This window comes from Muscardinus avellanarius (assembly GCF_963383645.1).
Source record: "Muscardinus avellanarius genome assembly, chromosome: 8".
NCBI classification, from domain to species: domain Eukaryota; kingdom Metazoa; phylum Chordata; class Mammalia; order Rodentia; family Gliridae; genus Muscardinus; species Muscardinus avellanarius.
Window position 1 is genome coordinate 89,740,566 of NC_137794.1, and position 15,943 is coordinate 89,756,508.

The window sequence follows — 15,943 nt, forward strand, 5'->3', positions numbered from 1 at the left end:
TTGTATATAGCTTGTAGGTAGAATACTCCTGGGTTCAATCCCCAGTACCACAAAAATTAAATTGAATTAAACACACACACACACACACACTGAGAGATGAAGTATCTGTGAGAGGCTTACCTGAGCTAAAGATTCTAGCAAGTTCCTCACAACCTTGTCTTGGTCTTCGGTCAGGATCCTGTGAAGGGTGGCTCGCCTCTCGCTGTCCTTCCTCAGCATGAAGAATCCGGAATCTTTTTCTTCAGGGGAAGGGGGGGCGCTGTGGTCTTCAAAGTTTTCATCTGGAATGCTGTTAATAATTGAGGCAGCGTAAATCACAATTTCCTTTGTAAAGTGATGCACTTTACGACGTATTTCTTTCAACCCTCCTCAAAAGTCAGGTCTTTACCCCAAAAAGAGTGTCCGTATTCCTTTCACATCTTTTTCTCCACACGACTTGGCTCTGGTTTTGAAAGAGAAGGGGTCCGCCTTTAACTCCGTGTCAGGCGACACAGAGCCGTACTCGCTGCTGCTGCTGGTATCCTCGACCAGGACGGGCACCGGCAGGGAAATGCTCCTCAGGTACTCTGCGCGTGGAAAGAGGAGGGGGAAGAGGGAACAAATGCGTTAAAAAACGTATACGTACTGGAACAACTGTTGGAAGAGACCTTTGTCAAATACCTGATGGCAGTGAGCAGCATAATTATGCAATGTAAGGGTCTGGCTGGGTGACTCCGAGTCCTCCCTTGTTCACTATAACCCAGACTGACGATAGGCAAGCCAGGAAAGGGCCTCCCAGACCCTGAAGGAATATTATCTCAAGGGTGTGAAACAGTTGAAGAAGCACCAGGCCCCACAAATCCTGCTGTTGCCTGGAAACTCTTTTTTACTGAATTTCTTTTGAGCTGAGCAGAGTCAACAACAGCCCTAGTCTTAATGATGGAAGGGGGTTGGTCGGCAGTGAACTCCTACTTTATTGCTGTGACTGCCAACCGGTGACTGTCAGCAGGGAGGGGAGGGGGACAGTAGTACTTTGTCCACAAAACGAATATCCTTGTGATCACTCATCCATTTTCTGTGACTTACAAACACTTGAAAGCTAGATGGACCATCGTCTTCCTTCCCCTCCTCCAACTATTTTCAAACTGTGCATATGTTTGTGCTCGATCACATGCTGTATATATATTCAAAAGAAAATATACAAAATATGATATCATAACTGTAGTTCTTTCTAGAGGCTGTAAGTGAAGATAACTGTGACCTTATTTTTCTAATTTTCAACAAGTATCATTTTCATTGTCAGAGAAGTACATGTTATCAAACATATTTTTTTAGAAGGAAATATCCAATAGATAGCAATACCATTTTGCTAAGAACTTAGTTTACCTAATGATACATTTAGTGATAATTTAGAAGATGAAAATATCCTATTCTATAGCAGAAAATGTATCACCCCTGATACTGGGAAGCTGTTCCATACTAGTCAGTTTTGGGAGGGGTCAAATGGTACCCTGGAGCATCCCAAATCACAGTAATCTTATAGGTAGGACACATCCTACTCTTAGTAGTATCAAAGATGCCATGCAGAACTGTTCTATTACTGTGTCTCAAACGTAGGCCAGGTGAATACAGCAGGTAACAGAGTAGTACCTAGCTGTGGTTTCACCTGTAGGGAGGAAGGAAATGTATTAAGGAAGGGTTGAGTTCAGAGGGACAAGATCTTACTGGCCAGGGGCTGGAAAGCCTAACAAAGATGCACTATTTAGTAGACCAGTCTACTATTAAATAATAGTTGACCCATCTCCTATTATTTAAAAGGCTCTGGCTAGGCATGGGGACACATGCCTGTAAATGTAGTACTTGGAAGGCTGAAAGAGGAGGATCTCAGGTTCAAGGGCAGGCTCATCAACACACTGAGGCCCTCAGCAACTTGGTGAGACCCTGTTTTAGAATAAAAACTAAAAAGGGCTGGGGGTATAGCTTGGAGGTAGAATACCTCTGGGTTCAATCCCCTGTACCACAAAATATAAAAATCAAATAAGTAAAAGGTTCTGTAGCTGAATCATTGGAAGTCAGGGAGCAAGAAGAAGCTGAGAGGTATTGCCGACTTTACCAACTGAACACCACAGTGTCTTAGTGAATTTTAGAGAGAAACCCAATGGCTACACTGAAGACAGCCAGTGGGCGAAGGGGCTGAGAGGCAGCCCTTCTCAAATTGACTTGACAACAGGTGCCTTTTATTCTGGAACTGCTCAGGGACCTAACATGTCATGTGCAGTAGGTCAGAAAGCGCTGCCACAGCAGAAAGCAAATGAGCGGCCTCCTGCTGATCACGCTGAGGCTGGCTGGGGGGAGAGAGGTTGGCTGGGCGCACTGCTCCTGAGAGGACATTTCCGAGGCGGTCTAGGTCTATGGTGTGCTCTGTCTCACTTCAGAGACAAGGTCAGCTGCGTGTGGGGGCACTGATTTCAGAATGGACTAAACATTTGCCTGGGAACACCGTTTTCACTGTTGTGACATAACAAGGCCCTGAAGTTTAATATGGCTGAGAGGAAAAGGTGGCTGAAGAAAGCTCTCACCAGCTTCTCGGCGTAGGGGCATAGCTGCCTCCTTCCTAAGGAAGGGTTAAGAGCCCTCCCACAGCTCCAGGACAGCAGCAGCCCAGAGGTGGCAAGTCTCTTTATAATGAATGCAACAGTCAGAAAAGGAGGCAAAAGCATCTTGACCATTTCAAAGATAAAATTGTCACTTCTTGGTAATAAACAGATTAAGTCTATCTAGAATACCACCAGACAGGAAGTTCCTACTACGTGTTTTTGTCTAAGAAAGAGAGAAAGTGAGGACTTGAATCATCCTGTTTTTTATCCTTCTGGCCACATTCTGCGCTTTGACTCTCCAATAATAACAGGGTCTGTGTCATATCTGTGAGTTTTAAGGTTGCTATGGATATTGAGTACCTGAAAGAACTTAATGCTCAAGGACAGATCCCAGCACCTGTCATTATGGCTCATCTAGAAATAAAAGGGCTTACAGATGTCCTGCGTGCCCAGTGTTCACAGCCCCGATTCCTGCTCTGAGTCCCCTTCTCTGTCTGGCCCATGCATTCGCCTATGAGATACAGAACCAATGATCACGGACCATTTGCTGAGAAGCCATCGGGACTTGCTGACCGAGTAGACTGAGCTGCGTGAAAATGCAGAATCAGAAATGACCCCAAAGTCTCTGGCTCTGAAAGCAATGGATACGCATGCTATTCATACACCACCGTGGGAAGAGACAAAGGTGAAAGGGGAAGTTCTTTTCAGTGGGGGAGGGATGTTATGTGCCAGGTTTAAAAATAAAGGCTGCAACTGGGTAGGAGTCTGAAGTTCAGAGCCATGACCTTTGCAGCCCACTGACGATGATATTTAAGGTAAAGACGATGGGATTTAGGGAGAGAGGAGAAGAGAAATGAGAACCTGGCCCTTAACACCAATATTTAGAATAATAAAGGTCAGCCTGGTGTGGTGGCTCATGCTTGGGATCCCAATGCTTGGGAAGCGGAGACAGGAGGATTGCAGGTTCAAGGCCAGCCTCAGCAACTTAGCAAGGCCCTCAGCAACCTTGTGAGCTCCCGTTTCAAAATTAAAAATAAATAAGTAAATAAATATAGGGCCGGGGGTATAGCTAAGAATTATAGACATAGTGCTGGTCTATAATACCCTTTTCATTATGACTAAGAGATTTTAAGATCCTATAGCATCTCAAGTGAAGTTAGGCTAAAGTCATCACAAAGCACAAATTACTGATGTTCTGAATGCGAAGCATGGGAGTGCACTGGGAACCATGGCTGCCGGACATCCAGCAATGGACCCCTTCCACCCGTGCTCACGGGAAAGGCTGTGGGCACAGCTGCTGGCTCGCGGCGCATGCACAGTGGAGTTCACAGACGTTAAATGCGTGTGTTGGGAATCTGTTTCCTGTGAATGAAACCTCACCACATGGCAGTGATAAAACAATCATGAATTGAACTTCTAGGCACAGCTCCAAGGCTCTTCTAAGATATTGTTTTATTTGTGGATCCAAATCTGTGAAGTAGGCATTGTTACCAGCACAGAGTGACAGCGGAAACAAGTCAACTGCTGCCTGTCATGTATCTAGAAAGTGGCTCATTAGGAGTAGAACTGGCAAAAGTAGGCTGCTTACCAGGCTGGGAGTGCTGCAAGGTCTGCCTGGGTAACTGTGGGGCCTGCCTGCCAGAGCCCAGGCTGCAGAGAGCAGGAAGTGCTGGGGGTTGCCCCTCCTCTTCACAGAGATCCTACCACCATGACTCTCAGAATTGCAGAAGGGAGACGGGAAAGATGGGGCCCAGGAATACCCCAATTAATGGGCTTCTACTCTGGGCTGACTGGCTTTGAGGCCTCTAAAGGCCTTACAGAAACCTGCCCCCCCTTGGCCGTGGAACTCATACACAATGAACATTAAGCTCCCTTCGCCCACTTCCATCAAGCTCTTGTCCAATTTAGGTAAACTCCAAACCATGTTCATTATTCTTTCCTTTGGTTTTGTTTGTTGTTGTTTAATTGGGAATTGAACTCAGGGGCATTTTTTAAATTTATTTTATTTTTTGCCGGGCGTGGTGGTGCACGCTTGTAATCCCCACGCTTGGGAGGCGGAGATGGAGAATCGCGCAGGTTCGAAGCCAGCCACACTGACTTAAGAGACCCTGTTTCCCAATAAAAAAAATATAAAAATAGATCTGGGAGTGTAGCCCTGAGGTTGAAGGGCTTCCAGGAACCCCAGAACCACCAAAAAAATTATTTTATTTTTATGAGCAGGGTCTATGTAGCTGAGAATCTTGTTAAGTTGCTAAGGGCGGCCTTGAATCTGCAATCCTCCAGTCTCAGCCTCCCAATACTGAGATTACAGGTGTGTAGCACCTACCACCACGTCCAAGTCATTATTATTTGAAAAGCTTTAGTTGATCTTCCTAGGGAAAATCTACCTTCCAGATTAATATCTGCAAACTTGAGAAAATAAAAACACAACTCCTAACCTTCAGAAAATAGAATGCACTGCCCCAATAACAACAGAGGAAGGTCTTCGCTGCTGTGCTTTGGAACTGGAGTGGCCCCAGGGATCCTGTACTTAAAGGCATGGTCGGCAGTGCAGGATGTCTAGAAGTCAGGGTTTAGGAAATGACTGGGTCATTAGGTTTGGCTCAAACCTCATTACTGGATGAATCCACTTGGTGGATTAATAATCTGAGTGGATTATAGGGAGGTGACACTTAGACAGAGGAAGTAGGTCACTGGGGCAGTGCCCTACAAAGGTATCTCTTCTACCCATCTGTCTGTCTCTCTCTCTCTCTGCTTCCTAGCCATCATGAACTGAGCAGGTCTCCTCTGCCATGGCCTCCTGCCTCATATCAGGCTCAGAATGACGGAGCTGGCTGACTCGGACTAGCAGTGGCCTCTGAAACCACGAGCCAAAGTAAATCTTCCCTCTTTCAGTTGTTTCTGTCAGGTATGTCAGTCACAACAACAAAAGGCAAACGTGCTGGCATTGAAAATGTCCACAGGAAAGCCATTAGGTAGCCAACTAGCTCCTAGATCACAACACATGAGCAGAGCTCACGTTGAAGATTTCAAACACAGTCACCGTCTTGCATCTAGGAAACAATTCAGGCCTCCGTTATGAAAGAGGAAGGTGACAAGTTCTCAAAGCACTGAGCCCAGAGAAGCTTGCAGGTGCACTCATCCTTAGAACTCAGAAGCCCCCAGGGAAGCAAGGAGTGAGGATGGGGCTTTTTATGGGAGGTCGAGAGTTTGTGACATGAAATGCTGAGTGAGCAAAGGTAAAAACAAACTCACCATTTGATCCAGTTGAAAGAGCTGTGGGAAGAAAAGCAGACAGCAACATAAGCACATGTTGGCTTTGTTGTTAAACTGAGAAATCAACAAAACGAATGCTTTAAATGGGATCAATGTCTTTTCCGAACATTCAATCTACCCATCTACATCCACTTCAAACACCCCAAATGCCAAGAACAAATAGATCCTTTACTTGTTTTTTTTCTAGCTGAAATGAGTTATGGAAATTATTGCAAAAAGAAAATTTGCTAATATTTTAATACTGCTGTTTTATTTATAGCTGTCAGTCCTCCTCTTCCTCCTCCTCCTCCTCCTCTTCCTCCTCCTCCTATTCCTCCTCCTCCTCCTGCTCCTCCTCCTCCTCCTCCTCCTTCTCCTCCTCCTCCTCCTCCTCCTCCTCCTCCTCCTCCTCCTCCTCCTCCTCCTCCTCCTCCTTTTTGGGTAATTACTCAGAAAGATATGCTCTAAGTGGAAGAAAGTCTTTTTCTACTGCTAATTAAAAGAACATAGTACCTGGATGGCTTAGCACTTTAACAGTTCTGTCTCAGGCCTATAGTCCATTAGTGGTAACTTGGGGTTTGAGCTCTAAAAGGCTGGATTTCACCTCCTTTAGACTTTAACCTTAGGGTCTGGCATTGCAGATATTAAATGCTGACATATTAACTACCTTCTATGTGGTAAAAGATCATTGATACACGAGGTCCCAGCATTTGTGTGGAATTTATACTGGAACCAAATACCCGAGAGCACCATTCATACCAATTTCCAGCAATATCTAAACAGAAGAGTTTACTTCTGGAAAATTCTTCTATCTTCTGAGCTGAGGATTTAGATACTCTAAACCACGCTCTCTCCATGCGCAGCCATCTACCTGAGAGCTTGGGTTGCGCCTTTTTCTTTTTGCTGGATACTTTTAAGAACTCATCAACAAGCAAGTCATTAGCGCAGGCTCTCTTGTCAGGGTCTGCTTCAAAACATTTCAGTATGAACGCTTTGGCCTCTGCAGACATGGACTCCGGGATCTCGGGGTGGACTTTAAACATCCCCACCTAAGGCATCGACAGAAAAAGCACAGGTTTCTCCTCAGCGACCATCTTATGACCAGAGGTCCAGGCCCCTTCCCTTGCCCCTAGTGCGGCGAGCTCCTTGAGCACAGACTCTGAGCTCATGGCCTTTCTCCAGGTGAGCTAGGAGGTGCTTTCTGTAGGTTATAGAAAGCTTACACGGTGCTTTTGTAACTTTACCGATGACATGGGCAGAGTAACTAGCTTAATGCAGTAGACAGCACTATGGAGGAATATGGCAGTCCTTCCAAGCTGCAGGGCACGATAGTACATTGGATAGTACAATTAGAAATACTCAAAAAAGTATTTCTAATTGAAATAAGTGGGTTGCTCACAATAACTGTATGTGAGGTGCTGTGCTGGGGGTTTCCCATTTGTAAATCTCATCAAATCTTTCTAACAACCTGGTAGATTAAATATTACCCTTCTTACACCGATGAGGAAAATGAGGCTCAGACAGGACAAGCCTACATGTTTATGAAAAGGGAGATCCAAGATTTGAACCTTGCTTTGTTTGGATTACAGCCCATGTTCTTCCCTCTGTTACATAACATGTGAATGTTTGTCCTATCTCAAATCATCTGCCCGATGAGATATTTACAAGAACTTTGAAATTAAACAGTATTTTCTATCACAATTAGAATTTACCTCTCATTATTGCTATTTAAAAAAATTTAATAATGCTTTCATGTATTTAGAACAAATTCTAAGAAAATCTTTTTGTTATTATATAGCTTATCTAAATTGGTTCTTTGTGTGTGTGTGTGTGTGTGTGTGTGTGTGTGTGTGTGTGTGTGGTGCTGGGAATTGAATCCAGGGGCATTCTACCTCCGAGTTATATCCCCAGCCCGATTTTTTTATTCTTCATTTTGAAACAAGATCTCACTAAATTGCAGAGGGCCTCACTACGTAGCTCAGGCTGGCCGTGAACCATGATCCTTCTGTCTCAGCCTCTAAGTACTGGGATTACAAGCGTGCGCCACCACGCCCGGCTTAAACTGATTCTTATACAAGCAGTAATACATAATATTTAGGATTGTACCACCTTTACTATATGTCAGACACTATTCTAGGTGCTGTATATATTAACTGATAAATTCCTCCTAAAACTTCTGTTAGAAAGGTACTATTTTTTATTACCATTTTGTAGATGAGGAAACGGAGGTACAAGGAGATTAAACACTTTGCTCAAACTAAGTCTCAAATGTCATGACCATAGTGGAGCCTGGACTCAAACCCTGAGGAGCAGTGTCAGAATCCAACTAATCTCATCTCTAAAGCAGTGTCAATTCCCACGTGTAGCTAAGGCTGGCCTGACGTTGACAGAGGCATGTCCTATAACGGCCACTGAACTATTGGGCGATAAAGCAGCATTTCAGAGCAAATCCCTTGAGACTGGGGAATTTCTAAATGAATAAAAATGTTCTTGTATCTCCCTCTGTGGAAAATATTCAGACTGTTTCCCAAGGAGCCTGAGTTATCTTGCATCTAGTTGTGTGTTATTTTCACTGTGCTGTTGAAAGGTGGTCAAGTGCAGGAAAACATGTCCAGCCTTAGCAACTTGGTGAGGTCCTCTGCAACTTGGTAAGAGACAATATTCATCTCTTTAATCCCAGTACAACAACAACAACAAAAAAGGAAGTTATATTGAATCTCATTATTTTTGTAGTTATGGTAGTAGCGGTATTAGGAATTTAATCTAGGGTACTCTACCACTGACTACCACATCCCCAGCCCCTTTTTATTTGGAAACAAGGTCTTTATAGGTTGCTGGGGGTCTTGTCAAGTTACTCAGGCTGCTTTCAAACCTGGATGCTCCTGTGCTCCTGTGTCAGCCTCACAAGTATAGGGAGTACAGGTGTGCACCACTGTGCCTAGATTTTTAGTAAAAATTTGAGACAGGGTCTCATTAAGTTGCTGAGGCTGGCTTCAAACTTGAGATCCTCCTGCCTCAGCCTTCCCAGTTGAATCTTACTGTAGAACTGAGAAGACCAAGGCAGAGAGCTCTCCAGTGTGGGACACAGCGCTGATGCTGGGGAGAGCGATTCTCCATGAAATTCAATGTGCTCTCAGCTTGTGTTTACTTAGGCTCCTTTTGAAAAGAAAAGAAAAGAAAAATACCACACACACACACACACACACACACACACACACACACACCAGCCAGTAGCTATGAAAAACTTGATCTTTCTGTTTTTAAGATAATATTAAAATGTGACCTTGAACATGGCTGCCTGTGGCTCTCCCAGTTCATAAAACGGTGGTTTTCCCGTGGCCATTTCGATGATTGTGCAGCCCAAAGACCAAATGTCTGCCGCCTTCCCATAGCCTCGTGGTCCTTTATCGATGATTTCTGGTGCCATATACTGAAGGGTACCTGGAAATACGACAAAAACATTTCTACTTTAAAGAGAGAAAACAGATGGTTATCTAATGACAGTGTCAATTGTTTTATGTAAGTAAGACAACTTTAAGAACATGAATCAGGACCTAATATCTGTGAGGTCCCATGTCCTCTGCTGTTTATAAAAGTAAAAATAGCAGTTTTTCAAGTGGAATTTATCAGTGACACAAAAATAGTTATGAATAGGTCTGTTCTCATCCCCTAGATGGTAGAGTATAATTGAAACATCATTTCCCTGGGATCTCCTAGAGACTTTTAATCATTAGTTGTCGTCGTTGTCCTTCTCCTCCTCCTCCTCCTTCCTCCCTCCTCCTCTTTCTTCTCCTTCTCTTTCTTCTTCTCCTTCTCCTTCTTCTTTTTGAAAACACCATAGAATACATCAGCATATATTTCCTATATTCAGTTCTTCAAAAATATGAAGATGGGCCGGGTGTGGTGGCACACGCTTGTAATCCCCGCGCTTGGGAGGCTGAGACAGGAGGATCACACAGGTTCGAAGCCAGCCTCAGCTACTTAGTGAGGCTCTCAGCAACTTAGTGAGACCCTGTTTCCAAATAAAATAGAAAATAGGTCTGGGAGTATAGCCCGGAGGTAGAAAGCCTCTGGGTTCCACCCCAGTACCACAAAAAACAAACAAAACAAAAAATATGAAGATGGCTGTGATGTATATTTATAATCTTTACCAGGAAAAATCTAGTTATTCATTCATGTTTTTATATTTCTCAATTACTGGACTCAATGCTTAGTTGTATTCATTCTGGAGGTCATTATGTTAAATTAAATAAAGCAGGCACAGAAGGCCCAGACCCACATAATCCCACTCACGTGGAATCTGAAAAGGCTGGTCTTACAGATGGTGAGAATATAATGGTGGTTATCAGAGGCTGGGAAAGTAGTGGGGGAAAAGGAATAGGGAAAGGCTGGTCAATGGGTACTAAGATATAGTTAGGAGAGAGGAGTCTTGGTGTTCTATTGCATAGAAGGGAGATGATAATAGAAGGGATAATGATCATGTGATGTATGTTTAAAAAAAACAAGAAATGGGATTTTAAATTTTTTCACTGCAAAGAAGTGATAAATATTTGAGGAGACAGATACGCTTACCCTGATTTGAACATTACACAATATATACAGATATTAAAATATCACATGGTACCCCATAAATATGAATAATGTTTTATGGGTCTGTTAAAAAAAATCAAGAAAAAGAAAGTCATTCTTATTTCTTACTCATAACAACATGAAGAGTTGGAAAGCCACAGTGAAAAATAGTAAAAAATATTTTCTAGTGTATTCTATTTGTGTGTGTGTGTGTGTGTGTGTGTGTGTGTGTGTGTGTGTGTGGTGCCAGGGATAGAACCCAAAGGCATTGTATCTCTGAGCTACAACCCTAGTCCTATTTTTTTAGTCTATTTATTTATTTATTTATTTACTTATTTTTGGTGGTACTGGGGTTCCTGGAAGCCCTTCTACCTCCGGCTACACTCCCACAGGCTACACTCCCAGACCTATTTTTATACTTTTTTATGTGGAAACAGGGTCTCTTAAGCCAGCGCAGCTGGCTTCGAACCTGCACGATCCTCCTGTCTCTGCCTCCCAAGTGCGGGGATTACAAGCGTGTGCCACCACGCCCGGCTAGTCTTTTTATTTTTGAAACAGGGTCTCACTGAGTTGTGAAGGGCCTTGCTAAGTAGCTGAGGCTGTCCACAAACCATGATCCTCTGCTCTCAGCCTCTTGAATGCTGGGATTACAAGTGTGCAACACCACGCCCGGCCTGGTGTATTCTATTTCACAAATTGATCATACATGACTTCTGCTGTGTGTATGACAGCCATGGAATAACAGATTCAACAGAACAAAGACAGGTCATTGGCCATTTATTAGAGGCCAACCAGCACTAGCATCAAGAAGAATAAGATGAAAAAGAGTTTGAAATGGCTACATGATATTTGAGTTCAAGAGTGTTATATAGTGGAAAAAGCATTCAATGAGGGGCCAGGAGCCCTTGCTTCTAGCTCTGGCCTGGTGCATCCCAGGGAAATAGTTGACAGCAGTGACCCAAATGACAGGCTGGATTTGGGTTTCTAACCCCCTAGTGTGGGAACAGGCTAGGTGTGAATAGGAACATATGTCACTGTTATGGTTTGGTCCTTAAATGTCCCCCAAAGGCTTGGTCCCCAGCTGATAGTGGGGCATAGTTTTGAAAGAGTTAGGTCACTGGGTTACCACCTTGAAGAGGACACTGGCCCATCTTCTCTGCTTCCTGAACACCACAAGGTGAGCAGCTTTGCTTTAACACAGGCTCCCTACCATGATGTCCTGCCCCACTACTCCCAAAGTGATGGGGCCAATTGGCCATAGACTGAAACTGTGAGCCAAAATAAATCACTCCTCCTTATAAGTTGTTTTTCTCAGGTAGTTTGTCACAGTGATGGAAAGCTGACTAATACAGCTGTCATGTCCTCCACTTCTGATAGACTCACACAAATAACTTTTAATAGGCAAACAAGAACCCATTTAAGATGCCATGTTGAATGACCTCAAATCCCGAAGTGTTTGCCAAAAGAGGCACTCCAGTGTTTCTGATTCATAATAAAATTGACAGACATTTTGAAAAAGAGAGATGACACCTTTTATGAACAACTCATATGTGATTTACAGGTGAAAATTGTGATGTAAGTTTCCTCCAAACTGGTCCCATGAAACTCACTACTAGAGGCTAGAAACTGACTTTTGTTCATAAAATAAAGTAAGTTATATTTTTAAAATATTGTCATCTTGCAGGTTTATTCTCAGACCTCATCATTATGTAGCCATAGCTCATGTTCATGCTCACATACAACTGTACATGTTAGCTTTCAGCATAAATTCACAAAATCATTAGAGAAAAGCCTTTCCCTGGCCAAGGATAAGACAATCACACTCCCCAAAGACTCAGCCACAAAACTGGTTAAGATTTATGTACACAATTTTTATGATTTCATTTATAGATTTCCCCAACAGATAAATTTTTACTATTTAAATAAAATCCAGTGGTCTTTTAGAAAATCTGTGTTGAAGTCCTACCCCTCCCTTTTGTTGACTCTGGTCTATAACAGGATTGGTGAGAGAATTTTGGTTGTAGGAACATCTGGGAATCACTACTGATCAAAAACATGGCGATGTTTTAAAAACAGCAATTCAAATGATACCAGCAATAAATAATATTTTATTAATCAGATACAATTAAGAGCTCTATCTGCTAATTGTGTTTATTTATCCCTCAATAAACAAGTAACTAATGAGGTTTAGTCATGTGTTCAAATCTGTTCTTCTCTTTACTCCTCAAACATGTTGTATAATTTGAAAGGGGAGAGTTCTAGTATCCAACCCAGGGCCTCATGTATGCTTGGCAAGAGTTTTACCCTGAACTATATACCCTTAACCCCACAATTTTGTATAAAGAGATTTACAGAACTGAACTTTAGAGATGCAAGCCAATCTGAACATAAGCCTAAGGAAAACAAATAAGAGTATCATCTCTAAGATCTATATACAACACATCTGCATTCTAAAATGTTCTAGAATTAGTTGTGGACAGCCATTAAGGTTTTCCCCTAAAAGAATATTTCTGACTCAGCTGACTGTCCTTCGCCCAGAGTCAACAAAGTTTGGGGTCATAGAAGGTTCAAAGTAAAAGGTCTGAGAGAAGATCAGGTGGTAACAGCACGAGGGTATTGATTAACCTACCTGTAATGTATGTGCTTTGGATTGGTCTCTATTGTATTCCGGTGGTGATAGCACGAGGATATTGATTGACTGTAACTCTATAAATACCCCAGGAGTGGAGAGGCAGTAGAGAGAGATGATGATGTTGACCCAGAAGTAGGCATTGGCTCAATAGAGAATACTGACTCAGGAGTAGTCATCGACCAGTAGAAAATACTGACCCAGGAGCAGGGGTCGGCCAGTAGAGATAGTAGGCTGGCAGCTCCCCCACGTTAGAATTAAAAATTCTTTCATCCTCACGCCTCTCTTCGGAACCCTACCTTTGCTGGCTGGCTCTGGCAATTAGTGTTTGATATCACAGTTCAGTCAATCATTCATTCATTCATTGAACACATTCATTCTGAGGCTCTACTGTTAGTCAGGCCCCATTCTAGGCACTTAGACTATAGCAGTGGAAGCCAGGTGTACTGGCACATACCTGTAACCTCAGCAATTGGGAGGCTGAGACAGAAGAATTGCAGTTTTAATATCAGTTTTGGCAACTTAGTGAGACCCTCAGCCAGTTAGACCCTGTTTCAAAATAAAAAAAAATTAAAGGGCTGGGAGTATAGCTTTGAAGCAGAATGTGGCTGGGTTCAATCTCCAGTACTAAAATGAAAAAAAAAAATATATATATAGCAGTGGAAGGCTGAGTGTGGTGACATATGAATGTAATCTCACCTACTTGAGAGGCTGAGGCAGAAGGAGGGCAACTTCTAGGCCAGCCTGGACAACTTAGCAAGACTATCTCAAAAATATAAAAATGAAAAATAAATAAAAAGAAAGAAGGAAGGAAAGAAGAGAAGGAGAGAGAGAGAGAGAAAGGAAGAAAGAAAGAAGAAAAGGAAAGGAAGGAAGGAAGACAGGCTGTGGATATAGTTCAGTGGAAAAGCACCCCTAGATTCAATCCCCAGACTCCAAATCAATCAATCAATCAATCAATTGGACAGTGGAATAAAAACAAATCCTTTTAAAAAGAAATGTAAGCTTATAGAGCTTACATTTTTACAAAAGAAGATGGGTAATAAATTAATGTATATTAAATAAGTAAATTACATAGTATGGTAAAATGACAAGTTGTGACAGGAAGGAAGGAAGGAAGGAAGGAGGAGTAAAGGGCTCAGGAGTATCCGGGAGGTGCCACTGGAAGGTGGGTGTGCACCGCAGGTTTCATTGAGGAGACATTTGGTTAAGGCTCGAAGGAGGTGAAGCCATGCAGGTGGAAGAGTGTCACCAGCAGAAGCTGAAACACATGCCAAGGCCCTGCAGCAGGACCCGCCTGTTATCAGGAAGGACGGGCCGGGAGGAGTAAGCTTCTGGTGCAGAGTGAGGAAGAGAAATAGAGGGGGAAGTGAGCTCCCAAAGGTAGCGAGCCCCAGGTCAGGTCGGTCGAAGCCTTGTCCATCACTGTGACAACTTACATTTGTTTACTTTGAAAGCAACAGAAAGCCACTGGGGCTCTGAGTGATGGCTTGATTTTTATTAAAAGGACCACTCTATCAAAGACTCTATGTTTTTTTCTCTTATATGCAGAAGCTAGGGAGAATAGCAAATATAAGAGACTTTTATTAAATGAGGAGAGAGACCAGTAGAATAGTGGGAGGGGACTGGGAGAGGGGTGTGGGCGGGAGGACTGAAGGAGAAAACAGTTAAATAATATTATGTCCATATGTGAAGGTATCACTACCAATTTCACTAACATAGGAAGAGGGGGGAGCAGGGCAGGATTTGGAAGGAAACACTTCAAGTATTGTGTGCACGTATGTTATGTTCGTATCACTTTGACCCTCACTATGATGTGTAATGACACTGCATCAAAAAATGACACTCTGGCTGCTGTGTTGAGAACAGACAGTAGGGGGCGAGAGTGGGTGTGGGAGAGCCGAGGCTGTGGAGGTCCTGCTGGCCAGAGGAGAGGCCTGCACCGCAGTGGGAGGTGAGTACTGCCCCCCTGGACAGTGGGAAAGCAGAACCACCGGGCTTCCTTGATGGGCTGGGCTGGCACGTGAGAAAAGGTGCCTTGGACAACTCTACATTCAGAGTGGCCATCAACTGCGATGGGGAAGAGAGTGGGTGGAACAGGTTTGGGAAGATAATTCCACTTGGCATGTGAAGTCTCGTTTAAGCCTCAGCTCTATTACTAACTAGCTTTATGACCTTGGGCAAGTTCTTTAACCTCTTTGAACCTTAATTTTCTCACCATAAACCAGGATAATGATGCCTCACAATTAGGGTTTGATGTATGAATTTCAATGTGGGTAAAGCATTGAGCAGAAAGCCAGATGTACAGTAAGTAGTCCATAAACAATGGTTGCTACAATCTTTCCCTTCACCCAAACCACCAAGAGGTGAAACCCATCTCCGTCTTTCAGTTGAATTTAGAGGTGACTAAGCACCTGGATTCACGAGCACAGAGCTGTGCCATGGTGCCTGCGGTGCTGAGGGATCGAGGTCTGCACGCCAGGGCCCTATGCTCAGTGCCGGACCTAAGCTCTTTAGTCACACGTCACCCTCACAGGACGCTGCTGGGAGAGGGCTGAGTCCAGGGTCCTATGAAGATTACTTTCCTACAACTCCTTTGGGGATTAAAAAAAAGTTTTCAAGAAAGTATCACACGCACATCCTGCCTATAAAAGTGTGTGAAAGTAGAGATTTTCCTCTCAGAAATTACTGAGTATTGGCAGAACCTAAAATGTCTCTTGCCAAGCTGAGAGAGGATGAGAGAAATGTATAGACACTGAATGATACTAAAAGGTTGGAATTCATTGGATTAAAAAAAATGCATTCTAACTATGAAACACTCACTGCCGTGGGGGTAGGACCTGGGCCAGAGGTGCTGTTGACTGAATGTTCTAAGGTGAAATTCTCTCTCTCCTCCTTTCTGCCTCCCAGGCGA

The 15,943-nt window shown here is 43.3% G+C and overlaps 1 protein-coding gene across 1 annotated transcript in view; it reads right to left on the reverse strand.

Annotated features, from left to right (window-relative positions):
* Positions 1–15,943, reverse strand: part of MAP3K5 (mitogen-activated protein kinase kinase kinase 5) — a gene marked incomplete at both ends in the record, with an annotated part of 219,913 nt that overhangs the window by 38,374 nt on the left and 165,596 nt on the right. Inside the window, 5 exons of the mRNA XM_080700133.1 lie at positions 121–289; positions 389–566; positions 5,832–5,852; positions 6,703–6,880; positions 9,115–9,272. Coding sequence (XP_080556259.1) covers positions 121–289; positions 389–566; positions 5,832–5,852; positions 6,703–6,880; positions 9,115–9,272 — 704 coding nt within the window. The remainder of the gene's footprint in view (positions 1–120; positions 290–388; positions 567–5,831; positions 5,853–6,702; positions 6,881–9,114; positions 9,273–15,943) is intronic.